This window comes from Mastomys coucha, unplaced genomic scaffold (assembly GCF_008632895.1).
Source record: "Mastomys coucha isolate ucsf_1 unplaced genomic scaffold, UCSF_Mcou_1 pScaffold6, whole genome shotgun sequence".
NCBI classification, from domain to species: Eukaryota; Metazoa; Chordata; class Mammalia; order Rodentia; family Muridae; genus Mastomys; species Mastomys coucha.
In genome coordinates, this window is record NW_022196912.1 from 53,797,950 (window position 1) to 53,817,317 (window position 19,368).

Genomic DNA, 19,368 nt, shown 5'->3' on the forward strand with positions numbered 1-19,368 from the left:
GCTGCTCTACAGTCCTCCTCTCACAGAGTCAGAAGCCCTATCTCCCCACCCTTTCTCCTCTGAGCATATTCCTCCCATCCAGGCTCATTAGGTCTCTTCAGAGTTATGTGCATCCTCTCCCACTGAGCCCAGAATAAGCAGCCCTGTTTGGGAACAGATTCCACAGAGAGACCACAATTTACTGACAGCCCATGCTCTAGTTGTTGAAGGACCCATATGGACACTAATCTGCAAATTTGCTATATATGTGCTAGGAGCTTCAGTCCAGCCTGTATATGTTCTTTTATTGGTGGTCCAGTCTCTGAGAGCTCCCAAGAGTCCAAGGTAGTTGACTGTCAATCTTCCTGTAGAGTTCCTGTTCCCTTCATGGCCTTCAATCCTCTCCCAGCCCTTCCATAAGAGTCGACCACAGATGTTAAAAGTCAACTACAAACAGGGAGAGAATTTGTCTCAAGCATAATGTAGGGAAGTATTTGAAGAAGATATGTAACTCATATGAAGAAGATATATAACACACATATATAGATAAATATACATAAATATACACAGATATGTACACTTGCACATACATGCACACACATATGCTAATACCTACTTATATACAAATATGCATACATACATATGCATACATATACACATACACAAACTTACTTTGAGATTCTTATATCTGAAACCAATGAATAGCAATTTAAATCAAGCTTAAAAATAAACAAATAATATGAAACATAAAATAAAATGTACATATGTTATCATGTTATTTTGCAGAGGATAAATTTAGAGTTCCAGTTTTGCAATACAAGTAATGTAAAGGAGTTTGTATGCTAATTCTAAGAAAAGAGTGTTTTTCATATCTCATTTTAGATTTTGATAGGAAAAACAGACAGCTCTTTCAAGCCATCATCAGTACTAAGGTTATAGAAGAGTGTACACGTTATTCACATCAACTGAGCACATCTGTTGCAGGAAGGAACAAAAAGTAACTACAGATCTTCCACCTCTCCTGCCCCCAATAAGTTAGAAGAGAATTAGGATAGAAGAACCACCATTTGCTTTATTAGAAAAAGTAAAACAAAGACGGATACAGTTACTGACTTCAGAATTAGTTTGGCTGCAGGAGAAAAAATGAAGACTATCTCATTCATCCTTCTCATTTAGCCAGTGTGAAGATTTTAACTTTTCTTTCTTGTACAAACTCATTAGAAAGATGCCATTTCAGTTAAGATTTGGAGGAAAGAATATTTAAACTGATATCATTAAAACAGACAGCAAGAAAGGGCACACTGTAATGAAATGATTGCTTTCAATTGTCACATTAAATATTTAAGGATCGTCTCTATGGGAAAAGTAACACCACATAAAGATTAACTTGAAGCTGCTTCCCATCTTAGCATTTAATTGGTCCTGTTGGTTTCATACGTTTTTGCTAAAATAGTTTTGTGTTCTATTCTGTGATCTATTTTGTCATATCAATATTCTTTGAATAATGATGTTCTTACCCGGCATACATTTATTGATTGAATATCTATCAGATACAGGATTTCTTTGCTACCCTACCTAAAACAATAATCTCATGTTATCATCAGCACCAGCACAAAACCTGTATTATTTTTCTTCCTATCCATTTATCTAGAGTGTAAATTTGACTTTGTGCTTGTGGAGTGAGTATATACTTATTACTAAATTCCAGTTCCACCAGGAAGGCATTTTGTCTTCTTGATCTACCTTGAAATGGATAGTGATGAAGATAGTCCACACAATCAGAAGTCAGGAGCACTATCCACTCTATTTACACAGAGAGCATAGTGAAACCAATAGTCAGTGAACTTCTGCTTAGCAAATAGGCATGGCTCACTGCAACTCTGTTTACAAAAGAAGAAAAAGATGCTCTGAGGCAAGACAGAGTGAATTGTAACACATGGTCTGAGAGTGGTCCACAAAAGGAGATGGATTTCATCAAGGGCATGCAATCAGCTCTGTAAGGGAAACTCCTTACAAAGAAGTTTCTTTATATGCAACATATTTCTTTGTTTCCCTGAAACTGATTTATTGTTACTTGTTTACAGAATGTTCCAAAACTGTAGCTTTTCTTTCTTTTTGTTGTTGTTGTTTGTTTGTTTGTTTTTCTTTTTTTCTGTCTCTTGCCCATTATTGTTTGATATTCTTTTCCTGGTGGCCACAGATAACACTTTAAAGAAAGGTTCACTTGTGAATGATGAGAGCCAGCAGGTGTCCTCTACGTATGCCCCATCCTAATAATTTCTCCATATTTCCTTCTAGATCACTCCTGTTCCTGGCACACATCCACTTCTAGTTTTTGTCAACCCTAAAAGTGGTGGGAAGCAAGGAGAAAGGTATGCTTTTAAAAGTTATATCCTTTTCCTGTATCAAAAAAGTGAAGAGTTAAACTGTGTCATGCTTTACACAACAGTAGTTTTCAACCTAGCTACCACCTGTGTGTAACAAACTGGTGGGAATCTCTTCTCTTTATACTTGAAAGTTTCATATAATGGCCTTTTATAATTCTTTGTAACTATTAGAGTTTATGTATCTAGATTTTCTCTACCCTATCCATAACAGTTACCCTTTAATAAAGAGCTTGACATATGACACAGCTTCATAAACAATGTTGAATGGATATTGGTTTTCTAAGTGACCAACAGGTTTGCTCTAGGTGAATGATAGCCATTACCAAGGAACAGAATTTATGTGTAACATATAACTAAAATATATTAAGATAATTTTCTGCCTACTTTTTATTTCATGATACTGTGATTCTTGATAAAATACAAAATATCTAATGTGAATAAAAATAAAGCAAGCTACATTGTCAGGAATCTCAGTGTTTATTCTAATTGATAATACAAAATTTTACTTTTGTAATAAGTTAATGATGAAGTCATATTATGAAAATACATAAATATGAAAAGTAAACCATTGAAAAGTTGTGTTCTAGTACAGACCAGAGTTATGAAATCAGCTACACCTGCTTTAATGTTGCTGAGATGTTGTTCTTAATGTTATAGGTACAAAGGGGGAAAAGCAAAGATGTGACTGTAGATCAAGATACATTGTTTACAACTAATTAGGAAAATTTTTAACCCAACCCTGGAGTTTTGGAAGATAATTTTTCTGCTGTCATTTAACTTGTGAATTACTTTAATTAAATGAATCTCAGCTTTTCTTTCAATAAAATGTTATAAACTCCTACTTTTCACATCATATACTTATGTTTTAGCCTGACAAACTAACAAAATAACTGAAAACTTTAAATTTCTATGATATTTCCTTAGAGAGGTCAATTGCCTTGCTCATGAAAATAGAAATTAAATAATAATGGTAAATTACTTTTTACAACAAGCTTCATATGTTACATCTACCTTTGTAGTTAAATTTCTTTAGAGATTATAAAAGCATGAAAATGGTAAATATTAATAGGTTGTCTTGTGGTATTTTTTACATTTATGCATTTATACATTTTACAATGTACACATTGTTTAATGTATAATCAAATGAAAATATCTATCTTCTCAAATGTTTTCATTTCTTTGTGGTGAAAACTGAAATCTCTGTTTTTTTAAAGGTAAATTATCTTTTGCTACTTAACAAAGCAATAGCACAGCAGGACATTTTGCTGCTATGTAATTGTTATTTTTTGCCTATTTGTCAATCTTCCCACACCTGTTACCTCTCTATAATTATTACAGCATTTTATAACTTACAATGTACTCTTGCCTTTGAGATCAGCTTGTTTAAATTCCACAAGTGTGATCTTGCTGTACATATCTATTTCTGCATAGCTCATTGCACTTAACATAATGATCTCTAGGTCTATCCATGGGGTTACAATATGACAGGCTTCTGTTTTGTTCATGGCTAAATGTTTCTCACAGTGAATCTTTACCACATGGTAAAGATTACACTTTATCTTCTCATAAGTTAGAAGACATGTTGATTGCTTCCAGTTCTTGGCTGTTGTGAGACATACTGTCATGGGGTAGAGTTGATTCTCTCACACATTATTTTAATAATATAGATACATATCCATTAGTGGATCAAACAGCAGTTCACTCTTTAAGACTTGGACGATGTCTCTACTCTTTTTCATAAAAATATAAAAACATATCATGTTTGATTTGTTTTGTTTTTTATATATCCAACCAATCATTTGTAAGTCTTCTTTTGAGAATGTCCATTTAGGTATTTTTTTTAATTTAATCAGAATTTTTCCAATTTTTAATTTCTTATCAATGCTGATATAAAACAAGTTGCATATTTTGCAAATATTTTCTCCCATTCCATGTATTAGCTGTTTCCCATGATGGAGAAAATTTTATCCACTCTCAGCAAGTGCTGGCTGACAGAAGCCTGATATAGCTGTCTCCTGAGAGGCTCTGACAGTACCCGACTAATACAGAAGTAGAGACTCACAACCATCCATTGGTCTGAGCATAGGGTCCCCAATGAAGGAGCTAGGAAAAGGACCCAAGGAGCTGAAGGGTTTGCAGCTCCTTAGGATGAACAACAATATGAACTAACTAGTACCCTCAGAGCTCCCAGAGACTAAACCATCAACCAAAGAGCACACATGGTGGGACTCATGGCTCCAGCAGCATATGTATAGCAGAGAATGGCCTAGTCAGTCATCAGTGGGAGGAGAGTCCCTTGGTCCTGTGAAGGTTCCATGCCCCAGTGTAGGGGAATGCCAGGGCCAGGAAGTGGGAGAGCAGGGGTGGGGGAGGAAAAGGGTTTTTGTTTTTGTTTTTGTTTTTGATATTTTTTCAGAGGGGTAACCTGGAGAGGAGATATCAGTTGAAATGTAAGTAAAGAAAATATCTAATTAAAAATTAAAAAAACCCAAAATTTTATTCACATGATCATGTTAATAAATGCAGAAGATTTAACACTCTTAATGATAAGATACTGAAGAAATGTAATATAGAAGAAATAAACCTGTGCATAGCATATTATAATTTGTGAAAAACTCATTAAGGGTATTTTAAGAAGTGTGGGAAAACTGAGCATCCTCTCCAAGGTCTAACCTAAGACAAAGATGCCTACACATCATGACTGGACATACTTATGGAAATCTATACAGAACAATAATGTAAGGATAAAGAATAGGACATCCACATTAATAAAAACAAATTTATGATATCATAGACAACCAAAGGATGCAATCAAAAATCTAAATATACACAGTCAGCAATAAGGAAGAATACAGGTCAAAACAAAACCTTGGTGATGTCACTACATCTGCTTAACATTATGTTAAGCAGAAAGCAAGAAAGCAAGCTCAACTAGCTGTTGTGGTGCAAGCCTATGTTCCTATGTTCCTCACTTAACAGCAGGAGGTTGATCTAGGCTGCATAGTGTGAGGTTTTTTTTAAGTTAATCTAGGCTTTTTAGTGACTGACCTCAATAACCAACAATTTATCATAGCTACAAAAGTTTAAAAAGTTATTAAAGCATTTTAAATCCAAAAGACAAAATTTCTTTGATGAGATTTATAAAACCTTGATTAAAGATCTCTAGACAACATGAAACATAGAATGGCTTCCCATATTCATTGGTTGGGACGATTAATGCTTGCACAATGTATAAATCATCTACTTGTATCTATACACTCAATGTAATCCCAAAGAAGATACCAAGGATATTCTTAATAGAATGATAAAAATCCTAAAATTTATGTTATCTCAAATCTAGAAATTAAGAGAAAGAGATAGAGACTCAAGTACAACAAAATATCTAAGGATAAAACCTAGAGGAATTATACATTCTGTATTTGCCTGGACATACATAACAAAATAGAACAGAATAAACAGTTTAGAAGTAAATTTCTTCCTGCAGAGCCAGCTCTTTGAGCAGAATGCAAGAATGTGCATTGCAGAATGGACACCCTTTCCTATAAGCTGTCATGGGAAAACTCCGCATCCAGATGCAGAAGACTCAAACCAGCTTATTCACTCTCAGGCGTTATAACCATTAACTCAAAGCAGATCAAAGTCTCAACCACAAAATATGACATTGCTAAAGGACAATGTTTCAATATGTTACCATTAGTAAAAGATTTTGGACATGCTCCCCAGACAGAGAAAATGAAAGCAAATAAATGAATATCTTAAAGACAAAATATAAACTGTCCACAAAGTATTAGATAAAAGTCAACTCCATTTTGAAGAGTAAGGATAAAACTTAATAGAAAAGTATAGAATATGATTTTAAGGAGATTACATTTCTCCATTCTTAATTTAAGATAATCTAAACCATTTATAGTGACCCCTAGCTAAATAACGTGTTCCCAATTGTTAAATATATACTTTATTAAAAGCAAGTCACATAGAAGTACTTTGAAGTCATAAGAGAGTGATGAGGACCAAGATGCTTTGAGTGATCTTATGAATATATTTGTGTCTTCCTTATTTATAAAGTTGACCTTGATTATTAAAAAGTTAAATTAAGGGAACTTGAGAGATGGTTTAGTGATGCTGACTGGGAGTATAGCTACTACAATAGCCTTAACTGGAGACCACACTTCCTTTGCCAGGCTTACTTCTCTCATTTTTGGCACAGCCTAAGTAGGAGAGAATATGTAGTAGTACAGAAAAAAGGGACACCCTCCTTATCAACCAAATTAGCTGAGTTAGAGATAGTAAGCAATGGGGAGACTCCTTATACATGTAAAGAATGCTGGGAAATGCTGTCTTCTGAACATTATACATTTCTTTCATAAACTCAAAGTAGCTGTGCTTATCTATAAGTAGGGGATCTGAGAAAAACAAGGCATCCAAAATTTTCTCATTAATGATGGAAGAACTCATGAGACCTACTCCTAATTGAGTATTTTTGGTTAGCTCATAGCTGCTGTGCAGGGGCCATCATTCTTTTGAGGCTGTGATGATAGATATGTTGCACATAATTCGGTAGATGTTCCCATGGACACATACAGAAGTGTAGTACAAAATGGAGTTAATGGGTATGTTTACAGTAGATAAGAAAACCTGATGGAGGAGGGGGATGCACAGTCCAGAGATCATCGTATTGACAATGAGGGCTGATTCAGCTTATCTGGCTGACTAAGAGGGGTCCTCTGCTCCCCTTACCATCCAAGTTCATTCCTTCTGAGGCTGTGCTCACAGATAAGGGGAAAACCTTACCTGACCAAGGAGAACTGGTCTTTAGTCAAGAACAAGTAGCTAACTAAGCAACTCTGTTAGAAACTCCAAACAAGCTCTCACAGTCACTTAAATTTACTTTTAATGGTCTCAGGCAACATATAAATGACAAATAGAAATTAATAGAAACAGATATATAGATAAAGATGATTATGTTTCATTAAACACATGTATAAAACTTCCAAAGAATAGACAATTTGTCTAATAAAACAAGAAGAGATCTGGTCAGAACATGAACCGCTTTCTGTGAGTGGTTTCTTTCACAGTAGGATTCCATATAGACATTTACTCTTTCTTTATTGTTGTTGTGTGGATTTTTTTGCATTTTTAACTTTGATATGTTGAATAAATTGAAAAATGGCACAGGATTATGTATGCACACAAAGTTTCCTGTAACAACCAATGATGGTCCTACTGGACATGTCCAAAATCCACTAGCACCATTTACCACTAGGCTAAATGATATAAGATTTAATGATGGGGGAGGTGGGATCATGTCAACACACATTTTGCAAAAACCACCTAAAGAATGTTAACATAGAAAGTTTTAAAATATAGTTGCTATGAAAGTTCCAAGAAGGAAATATATGTGAAAAATGTGAAGTCTCAAGAAAAGCACTCATGTATTGGATGGGACATAAATAGACGTTCTCCAGAGGAATGAAGTAGAAAGTGGATTCGTGAAAGGTCATGTTGTCAGCCAGGAGCATCTCACCAATGATGTAGTCTAAGAAGAGAGTTCAGAGATGGGCTGTAGGTTCATAGTGAAGGTAGTTGCCTTTCTGTTCATGGAAAGCAAAGTGACAGAGGATGACTCTAAAATCTTTTCTCAGACACTTTATAATAAATTATGGAAAAAGAATGGAGGGTTTGCAGATTTGGGGATAGGGTAATGGATTGATTTCTTTCAGAAAGTAAAACATTTAAAATTGACCTATTGGAACAATTTAACAGCTTTGTGAGCTGAAAATGTTCATGTACAAATGTCTACTCTCATTACTGAGACAAACGTACACCATAATAAAATAATCCTACTTCACATGTGGAATAATTCTTATCATAGTTATGTCCAATAACACTATTGATATCTGTGGAGAGAAGCATATATTCATAACTATCTATTAAGAAAAATTTTAATAATTTTACACTGAAATATATTTAAGTATTTATTTAAATTATAATTTCTAAATAAGGTTTATGGAAGGCTAGCAGTTGCTGCATTATGGCAATGTAAGCATTATTTCTAACTTCCAAAATGTATTATCTTGTAGAGATATCATTGTTAAATTTCTGTCTCCTTTCTTTAGAAGACCATTAGTTCTTTGAGCAGTTATAAATCTGATGTTAGTAAGGATGAATTCATAAAATGTCTTTAAGTACAAAACTACTTGTGACAGTGATGTATATAATTTTTTGGAATTATTGTTGTTTTTAAAGTAAATTCTCTGCATTTCATATTTATCCCATTTATAGAATTTACAGAAAATTCCAGTATCTCCTAAATCCTCGTCAGGTTTACAGTCTTTCTGGAAATGGCCCAATGCCAGGGTAAGTAAGTATGATGATTACTTCATTCTCATTGACTTCTTAATAGTTAGTAATCAAGTAACAAGTGTGATGTGTCCAGGAATATTATGTAACTTCATCAGAAATCAACATGTGGAAAAAAAAATAATGACAACTATATAAGAGGGGCAGATGTTCTTCAAAACAGCTAGCAACGCACTTCAGGTTGATGTTTGTTCTAAATATTGTAATCACTACTGCACTACTAAAAAGGAGAAATACACACTCACACAGATACACTCATATATTAATATACACACAAACTCACACTCTCACATACATTCACTGACACACATACATACACAAACCCTCAAACATCCACACACAAACTCACATATATATATTCACTGACACATATACTTTCACACACACACACAGTCACACACATTCACACACATAGTCACACACTCAGGATCACACACAAATTCATATACAATGGAACAGGAAGAAAAGCAACTAAGTCTTGTTAGAAGAACTGTTGCCTTTTACTTGTTTAATATTAAGTATAGATTTTTTTGCAGACTAAAAAAAGAAACAAAATAACAAAGCCTAGAAATAATAACATAATTTTCTCATTTATTATCTGCAGAATCCAATGAATACCACTCTCTTATAACCTAGTTTGTTAGTAATAGATAAGGCATAGAGGGATAAAATTATATTTTCAACATGAAGCATGTACTTTTGATTTCATAAATATAGATTGAACTAAATTATCATTAATTTGGCCTCATTAAGTTATTAATGTCATCCTCTTGCAGTGACCACTTTCCTCTGCAGCAGCAAGGCAGTAAACATTAGACCACATAAAGCAGAGAGAAGCTGACTAAGCTTTTGTGCTCCCTGTTATTTCAAAAGAGAGCAAAATAGAGATTAAAATAAGTCCTGTTGGTGGCTTCCCAAGAACTAGGAACTAAATACTCAAGTAGTTTGTTCTCTTAAAAATGAAAAAAAAATTATACCATGATAATATATGTGAAATCATGTTAATAAAACACAGTTAGCATAATCTCCCAGAACTATAGTAGTCTAGAGTTCTGCTTGTCATCCAGAACAGATTTCCAAGTACTGAGAGGTTTCTTGTTGCTCTTGGTGGTAGGCTTGCTCTAAGGTTTATATTACATTGTGTTATTTCCTGTCTCCTGTGAATAAAGGAGCAATAAATATAGCTGTGAAAATTTCTGTCTTGTGGAATATGGTATTCTTAAACTCTATGCTCAGGAGTGGAATGTGGACACATACACACACACATATATATGAATATAAAACTCTATATAACTGTGTAGTTATATACAGTTGTATAGATAGTAATATATAACTGAATGTTATACATACATATATGTATAACTATCCATATAACTATATATGTTTACCTATATATATTAAATATTATATGTTATACACATAATATATTATTTTTTACAATATGTAATAATATATTAATATATTATATATAACAAAAATATATAAGATATATATAATAACCTATGTATAATATATATTAACTATATATATTTATATGACCTTTTCTCATGTAGACTTTTTCTGTGCTTACAAGAAACATGGATTCTTTCCTTTTCTCATATTAATGTTTATTTAAATATATCATCACATAAATATTAATATACTCATTAAGAATTGTTCAAATTTGTTCTTTGTGATTTCAGTTTATAGCTTTTTCTCTTTTTTCTAATCATACATTTATTTTTTAATAACTAATCCTATGCTGAATGAAACCTCAACATGAAAATATTATTTCTTTACTACGTATACATTGTGAAAATTCTAATACTATAGTAGTTATGCATAATTCTAGGCTTCATTGTGACAATTCATAACTGTTTGTCACATGCATTGATAACATCAATCTCCCTCTTCACCACACTCCTTTTATCCCACAGGGAAATTCTTTGTATAATGCTCATCATAATTAAATATATGATTTATCTTTAGTAATGTATTTTGTAGATTTTTTTGTTTTATGTACTAGGACTAAATATAAGACAGATAATGTTTTAAAATATAACAATAGTCTATACACTCACATTATCATATATAAGACATGTTTCTGCAAGTGAATCCTTGAGACATTTTCCTACTAACAACTTAGAATTTATGTAACAGATCCTACATATTTTGTTGTTTTCTTAATTTAAAATATCATCTCATGTAACAAACTTCCTACCATACTTTTATTTAAATAAAACCTCTCTTTAATCAGAGATTATGACTCTTACATATGTCTCTTGTTATAGAATCAGGTCAGAGGTGATGCTGTCATATCACAAAGTGCCTCATAAAACTCACAAAATGTGTACTGAAATTCAACTCAACTTTACTACAACTGTCCAGGAAATTAAAAAAAAATCTGTTATTTCCCAATGTAAATGTGATTTGTTAACTCCACTTCTTCATGCAAGTAACTATAAAGTACTTACTTTATAGCAGGAGGTGTTGTAGCTCTTCTACTATTAAACATATAGGCACATCTGGCTTGGCCTTGGATGCTGGAAGAGCTCTACTTCACTTCAAAATATTTAGATCCAAGTTAAAGATTTATAGATCAATAAAGGTAAGAAATATGGAATATACTACTGTAGTGAATAGCACCAACTTATTTACCTTATACATGAGTTTCCTTACTTGAAGTCTTCCAGATTTCAGTCATTATGTGAATCAGGTTGCAAAAAATGTTGAAAACACTGAACTTTTATTATTTAGACAGTTAAATCATTGGAGAGTAGTTAGAAAGCTATATATCTTTGTTTGTAGATTGTTATTTATCCAGACATCAAAAACACTCTAACAATAAAGAAAATATTCTAACAGACATATCCACACAAGTAAATATATAAACACAAATCTTGTACGCACATATGTATACACACATATACATACACACACAGCACAGTAACAAGCACACATCGCTAACTCTATTCATTGTGTTTCATTCTTATGATGAAAGATAATGACTCAGGCAAATCCAAGACTCATTTGTGCTTAAGTTTTCAAAGGAAAAATCTGTGACTGTGCAGAGATCAAAGTAACTTGAAGCCAAGAGGTTGTTACACAGATTACAGAGGCAGAGTATTGTGGGGGCAGGGAGCGTTACTCAAGATTATGTCTCCTGGTCATCTCAAAAGCCATACCCATAGAATATCACCATCATGTTTGCCTAAACATGGACTGACTAAGACAAAAACAATAGATATGCTGAAGTAATTGGGAGATAGACCAGACGACCTCAACTCTTCGTAGAGTTAAAACAAAAGAATGCTGAAAATGAGAGAAGTACGTCTTCCATGGGAGAGGCTATACAAATGGTCAGATCTGAAAACATACTTACAAGTAACATTGTATGGATTAAACATACCACGTTTAGGAGTGTGCATGCATGTGTGTGTGTGTGTGTGTGTGTGTGTGTGTGTGTGTGTGTGCATATGTACATATACTTAAAAGAGAATGAAGAGGTATATATGGGAGGCTTAAGACGGACAAAAGAGAAGGGAGTAATTCCACATTATAGCATAATCTCAAAACAAATGAAGAAAGATCCTTCTTATATCATTCTGTGAATGAAGTTTTCCTGTTGATCAAATATGACTTCCCACTAAAAGTTTTTTTCTGCGGTTTTAATGGAGTACTGATGGGCTGGGAATAGTTTGAAGGCAATGAACGCACAATGACAGAAGAATTTCAAAAAGTTCAAGAATAGACAGTTTTTATTGAATGAAAGAAATTCTTACTATCAAATTCTTACTATCAAATGATTTAAATCTATTATCTACAATGTCTGGAAATTCATTTAAATGTAGGTAAATCACTGGATATTTACAGTGTTATATCATAAATTCTGTAAAAAGCATTTGCATTAATGATACCATTGGTTTCTATGGTGAGAAACTGAAATCAGATTTTGGTAGAGCAGGTCATCTTGGCAAAAACATTATTCTTATTAAATTGAGAGTAATGTAGATTTAAAAGTATTGTGAATTTTTGAACTGTCTACAAACTTGGTACTCATATAAAACAAGCAGGTAATCATCTATTAATTAAAATAATGGTGAGTTTATTAGGTTGTGTGCATCATTTGAACTTATACATGCACAAATAATTCAGTCATTTTCTGATCATTTGGTCATCAACATTCCAGTATTTCTAGACTTTCACTCAATTAATTAATCTGAGTATCTTAATTTACTCTTTCTCCTTTTTAGTGTGTATTCATTTCTTAAACACTTAGTCTTTTTTTTTTTTTTTTTTTTTTTTTTTTTTTTTTTTTTTTTTTTTTTTTTTTTTTTTTTTTTGGTTTTTCAAGACAGGGCTTCTCTGTGTAGCCCTGGCTGTCTGGGAACTCACTCTGTAGACCAGTTCTGGCCTCGAACTCAGAAATCCACCTGCCACTGCTTCCCAAGTGCTGGGTTCAAAGACATGTGCCACCACTGCCTGGCTAACCCTTAGTCTTATAATATAACCTGTTAACCATTTTACCTCTTAATTTCTAAACTTCAGCATTCAATTCTGATATGTTCACTTCTAGTAAGTGTTTCATCTCTAAGTAATGTACCTTAACTATTCTTTAAAAACCTCAGTTATTTAGAACTTTTGTCTGTCTTTAGTAAATCCAATAAAATATTTGAAGACAAGAATTGTATCTTTCCAGCATAAAGTTATAATCCAGAAATGTATGCTAAATAAGTGAATGGGTACAGATGTTAAAGTTTTTAGAGTCATTTCCTAAGGAAAATATATAGATTTCTTATATATTTGTAAACCAATGATGTTTAATAAACATTAGTGCCTTCATTTACTGAAGCTTCTATACTACAGCCATAATCTTCATTGTATAGTTACAGCATTAACATACTATTGAAAACCTGGAACAGTTGTCCCATGAGAGGCTCTGCCAGAGCCTGACCAGTACAGATGTGGATGCATGCAGCCAACAAAGGGACTGAGCATGGGAACTGCAATGCAGGAATTAGGGGAAGGACTGAAGAAGTTGAAGGGGTTTGTACCCCTATAGGGCGAACCACATTGTCAATGAATCAGACCTTCCCCGGACTCCTCAGGACTAAACAACCTACCAAAGAGTACATATGGAGGGACCCATGGCTCCAAGTGCTTATGTAGCAGAGGATGGCCTTGTGGGACATCAATGCGAGGGGAGGCCCTTGGTCCTGTGGAGACTTCATTCCCAATGTAGGGGAATGCTAGAGCAGTGTGGTAGGAGAGGAATGGTTGCCAGGTAAGCTTCTTCATAGAAGCAGGGAAGGGGGATTGGACAGGGAGGTTCCAGAGGGAAAACTGGGAAAAGAGATAACATTTGAAATGTAAATAAAGAAAATATCCAATAAAAAGGAAATGTAAATAAATAAATAATCAATAAAAAGTCAAACTGATAAAAGAAGAAAACCCATGATAAATTTGATTTTCAGGAAATTTGTTTGTATTTTTTATTAATTGACCCTAATGAAGTAAGTTTATATATTTGTCTATGAATGTCTACATTTATTTCCTTTCAAAATCCGGTAGCTACCAAATAAAACCTTGACATACTTATTAACCATAACAACTTTAATACGAAACTATGCATTTGTGCAGATCTACCAAACTGACCTGAATAGAAAAATCTCTCTTTTGTTACTGATTAGGATTAGAAATTCTGAACTTTGAAAACAAATATATATGTATGTTTTTTTAATTGGAAAATTAAGATGAGTTCTTCTAAGGTCGTTTCTTAAAAGATTTAGAAAAATTGTTTATCTTTTTAATTTTTTTGCTTTGATATTTATTTTTTATTATATTGTCACCACAAAAAAAAAAACCCTCTTGGGCAAATCATTAAAGCAAAGATTGTCTTTCTAAATGTGCACTTGCCTTTAACCAAATTAAACCAAAGCATGTCCCTGCTTGAAAAATGAATATTCTTTTATTGTTGAGAATAGTTTTCACTATTCTAGGTTTTTTGTTTTTCCAGATGAATTTGCAAATTGATCTTTCCAACTCTGTGAAGTATTGAGTTGGAATTTTGATGGGGACTGCATTGAATCTGTAGATTGCTTTCAGCAAGATGGCCATTTTTACTCTATTAATCCTACTAATCCATGAGCATAGGAGATGTTTTCATCTTCTGAGATCTTCTTCAATTTCCGTCTTTAGAGTCTTGAAGTTCTTGTCATACAGATCTTTCACTTGCTTGGTTAGAGTCACACCAAGGTATTTTATATTATTTGGGAATATTGTGAAAGGTGTTGCTTCCCTAATTTCAATCTCAGTCTATTTATCCTTTGTGTAGAGGAAGGCCACTGATTTTCTTGAGTTAATTTTATATCCAGCTATTTTGCTGAAGTTGTTTATCGGGTTAAGAGCTCTCTGGTGGAATTTTTGGGGTCACTTATGTATACTATCATATCACCTGTAAATCATGATAATTTGACTTCTTCCTTTCCAAATTTTATCCCTTTGATCTTCTTTTGTTGTCTAATTGTTCTGGGAAAGATTTCAAGTACAATATTGAATAAGTAGAGAGAAAGTTGGCAGTCATTTCTAGTCCCTAATTTTAGTGGGATTGCTTCATGTTTCTCTCCATTTAGTTTGATGTTGGCTAATTCTTTGCTGTATGTAACTTTTTCCTGATCTTTCCAAGACTTTTATCATGAAGTGGTGTTGGATTTTGTCAAATGCTTTCTCAGCATCTAATGACATGATCATATGTTTTTTTCTTTGAGTTTGTTTATATAGTGAATTACATTGATGGATTTCCATATACTGAACCATTCCTGCATCCCTGGGATGAAACCTAATGATCATGATGGATGATCATTTTGATGTGTTCTTGGATTCAGTTTACAAGAATTTTATTGAGTATTTTTGCATCGATATTCATAAGGGAAATTGGTCTGAAGTTTTCTTTCTTTGTTAGGTCTTTGTGTGGTTTAGGTATCAGAGTAAGTGAGCCTTCATAGAATGAACTATGTAGAGTGCCTTCTGTTTCTATTCTGTAGAATAGTTTGAGGAGAATTGGTATTAGGTCTTCTTTAAGGGTCTGATAAAACTCTGCACTAAACCCATCTGGTCTGGGCTTTTTTGGTTGGGAGACTATTGATGACTTTATATTTCATTAGGGAATATGGAACAGTTTAAACCATTTATCTGATATTAATTTAACTTTGGTACCTGGTATCTGTCTTGACAATTGTATACCATTCCTGACCTTAAGCTGTACTACAGATCAATTATGATAAAACTGTATGGCATTGGTACATTGACAGGCAGGTAGATCAATGGAATAGAATTGAAGACCCAGAAATGAACCCACAAGTAACAATGGTTACTTGATATTTGACAAAGGACCTAAAACCATCCAATGAAGAAAAGATGGCATTTTCAACAAATGGTACTGGCTCAACTGGCAGTTAGCATGTAGAAGAATGCAAATCGATCCATTCTCATATCCTTTAACAAAGCTCAAGTCCAAGTGGATTAAGGATCTCCACATAAAACCAGATACATTGAAACTTATAGAGGAGAGAGTGGCAAGAACCTTTAACACATGGGCACAGGGGAAAATTTCCTGAGCAGAACACCAATGGCTTATGCTCTAAGATCAAGAATCAACAAATGGAATCTCATAAAATTGTGAAGCTTCTGTAAGGCAAGGGACACTGTCAATAGGACAAAACCAATAGTTTGGGAAAAAATCTTTACCAATCCTACATTCAATAGAGGGCTAATATCCAATATATACAAAGAACTCAAAGAAGTTAGACTCGCAAAAATCAAATAACCCTATGAAAAAATGGGGAACAGAGCTAAAAAAAAAAAAATCCCAACTGAGGAATACCAAATGACTGAGAAGCACCTAAAGAAATATTCAACATCCTTAGTCATCAGGGAAATGCAAATCAAAACAACCCTGAGATTCCATCTCACACCAGTCAGAATGGCTAAGATCAAAAACCCAGGTGACAGCAGATGCTGTTGAGGTTGTAGAAAAAGAGGAATACTCCTTCATTGCTGGTAGTATTGCAAGCTGGTACAACCACTCTGAAAATCAGTTTGACAGTTTCTCAGGAAATTGGACATAGTTCTACCAGAGGACCCAGCTATACCACTCCTGGTCATATATCCAGAAAATGCTCCAACATGTAATAAGGACACATGCTCCACTATGTTCATAGCAGCCTTCTTTATAATAGCCAGAAGCTGGAAAGAACCCAGATGTCCATCAACAGAAAAATGAATACAGAAAATATGGTACATGTACACAATGGAGCACTACTCAGCTATTAAAAACAATGAATTTATGAAATTCTTAGGGCTATGGATGGATCTGGAGAATATTATCCCAAGTGAGGTAACCCAATCACAAAAGAACACACATGGTATGCAGTCACTGATAAATGGATATTAGCCCAGCATATTGGATTACCCAAGATACAATCCACAAACCACAAGAAACTCAAGAAGAAGGAAGGCCAAAGTGTGGATATTTTGATACTTCTTAGAAGGGGGAACAAAATACCCATGGAAGTAGTTGAAAAGACACAGTGTGGAACAGAGACTGAAGGAAGCACAATCCAGAGACTGCCCCCTGGGTATCCTTCCTATTTAAAATCAACAAACCCAGACACTATTGTGGATGCCAGCAAGTGCTGGCTGAAAGGAGCCTGATACAGTTGTCTCTTGAGAGGCTCTGCCAGTGCCGACTAATAGAGAAGTGGAGGCTCATAATCATCCATTGGACTGAGCACAGGGTCCCCAGTGAAGGAGCTAGAGAAAGGACCCAAGGAGCTGAGGGGTTTGCGGCCCTTTCAAAGGAACAACCATATGAACTAACCAGTACCCTCAGAGTTCCCTGGGACTAAACCACCAACTAAAGAGTACACATGGTGGGACTTACGGCTCCAGCTGCATATGTAGCAGAGGTAGGACTAGTCTGTCATCAATGGGAGAAGTCCTTGGTCCTGTGAAGGCTGTATGCTTCAGTGTAGGGGAATGCCTGGTCCAGGAAGTGGGAGAGGGTGAGTTGGTGAGCTGGGGGAGCAGGGAAGGAATAGGGTATTTTTGTTTGTTTGTTTTTTATCGGAGGGGAAACCAGGAAAGGGGATATCTTTTGAAATGTAAATAAAGAAAATATCTAATAAAAAAAAAGAGAAAAATGAATGTTCCCTTGGGTAGCTTTGTTCTCTAGAAGCCTCTGCAATATCCTGGAGTCTCCATCACCAGAGACAGGCAGTGGGGCTATCACCTGAAAGCAGGTGGAAAATTCTGGTTACTGAGCAAACCCTTGTGAAAATACCAAGCAATCAATCCATCCCCAGCTTCACAGGCAGACTCCCTGTCAACAAACGAAGACTCAAGGCCTTTGCTAATTCTTCTGAGATGGACAATCAGGCTTTCCTATGAGAGGGCTTGCACCCTTCTTCTCTGCTTTGATACTTAGCTATGTTTCCAGCCTACAGGAGGAACTCCTTGAGGTCCATAAGAAACACTGTCCTCCTCCACCCCAAATAAAAAGGCCAAGCAGATGAGTGTTTAAAAATGTAGAAATAAGAAAAGGAGGATCTGCCCTTTCAGATACACAAAAATTATATGACTAAAATATCATAGATACTCTTGTCTGTCTGGATCTTGCACCCTTCTCTTATATACTTTGTTTTATTGAATTGCCCCATTTTATTTTATGAAAGTGAACAAAACAAAAACAAATCATAACTAATTACAAATTCTAATGAAGCAGAGTCCAAACAAATATAATCTAGAATTATTATTTAATATCAGTTACTCAGTCCTTAATATACATTCTTATTTATAACTATTTAAGATATCTTTTGAAAGTAACTATTTTTAGGCTGGGGGGATGGCTCAGTAGGTAAAATCCTTATGGTACAACCAAGAGAGCTTGAGTTCAGATTCACTGTTCTAGGGCACCTGGGTCCGAGTAGCCAATCATTGAAATAGAGTTTTAGAGTGAGGAACTCATATCAAGAAATAACTTCTATGGGCCTGGAGTGAAGGCTCAGCTATTGCATACTGACTTTTTTTATATTAGATATTTTCTTTATTTACATGTCATATGATATCTCCTTTCCCAGTTTCCCCTCCGAAAAAGAGAAAAAAAATAAAATAAAATTTGAAAACAAAAACAAAACCGAAAACAAACAAACAAACAAACAAACAAAAAACCCTGTTCCTTCCCCACTCCCCCTGCTCACCAACCCACCCTCTCCCAATTCCTGGCCTTGGCATTCCCCTACACTGAGGCATAGAACCTTCACAGGGCCAAGGGCCTCTCCTCCCATTGATGACTGACCTGGCCATCCTCTGCTGTCTAAACCACCAACCAAAGAATACATACTGACTGTTTTTTTTTTTTCAGAGAACCTTAGTTTATTTCAAGCAACTACACGGGATGTATAGCTGTCTATAACTGTAGTTCTGGCATTCACAAGTACTGTGCATGCATGTGGCACACATTCATGCAAACGTATGAATATTTCCCAGCCAATATAAAAAAATTATGCTTTAACAAAAGATGTTTCTGAAGGTATTTTCATATATTAATAAAAATTTTAATAGTTTAATATAAGAATTTTTTGTGCTTTTGTCTTATTTGTTTGCT

The 19,368-nt window shown here is 34.4% G+C and overlaps 1 protein-coding gene across 6 annotated transcripts in view; it reads left to right on the forward strand.

Annotated features, from left to right (window-relative positions):
* Dgkb (diacylglycerol kinase beta) overlaps positions 1 to 19,368 on the forward strand; it is a 716,847-nt gene that overhangs the window by 277,324 nt on the left and 420,155 nt on the right. For all 6 annotated transcript variants that reach the window (XM_031355722.1, XM_031355727.1, XM_031355725.1 and 3 more), the window contains 2 exons: positions 2,278 to 2,351; positions 8,649 to 8,723. In XM_031355722.1, coding sequence (XP_031211582.1) covers positions 2,278 to 2,351; positions 8,649 to 8,723 — 149 coding nt within the window. The remainder of the gene's footprint in view (positions 1 to 2,277; positions 2,352 to 8,648; positions 8,724 to 19,368) is intronic.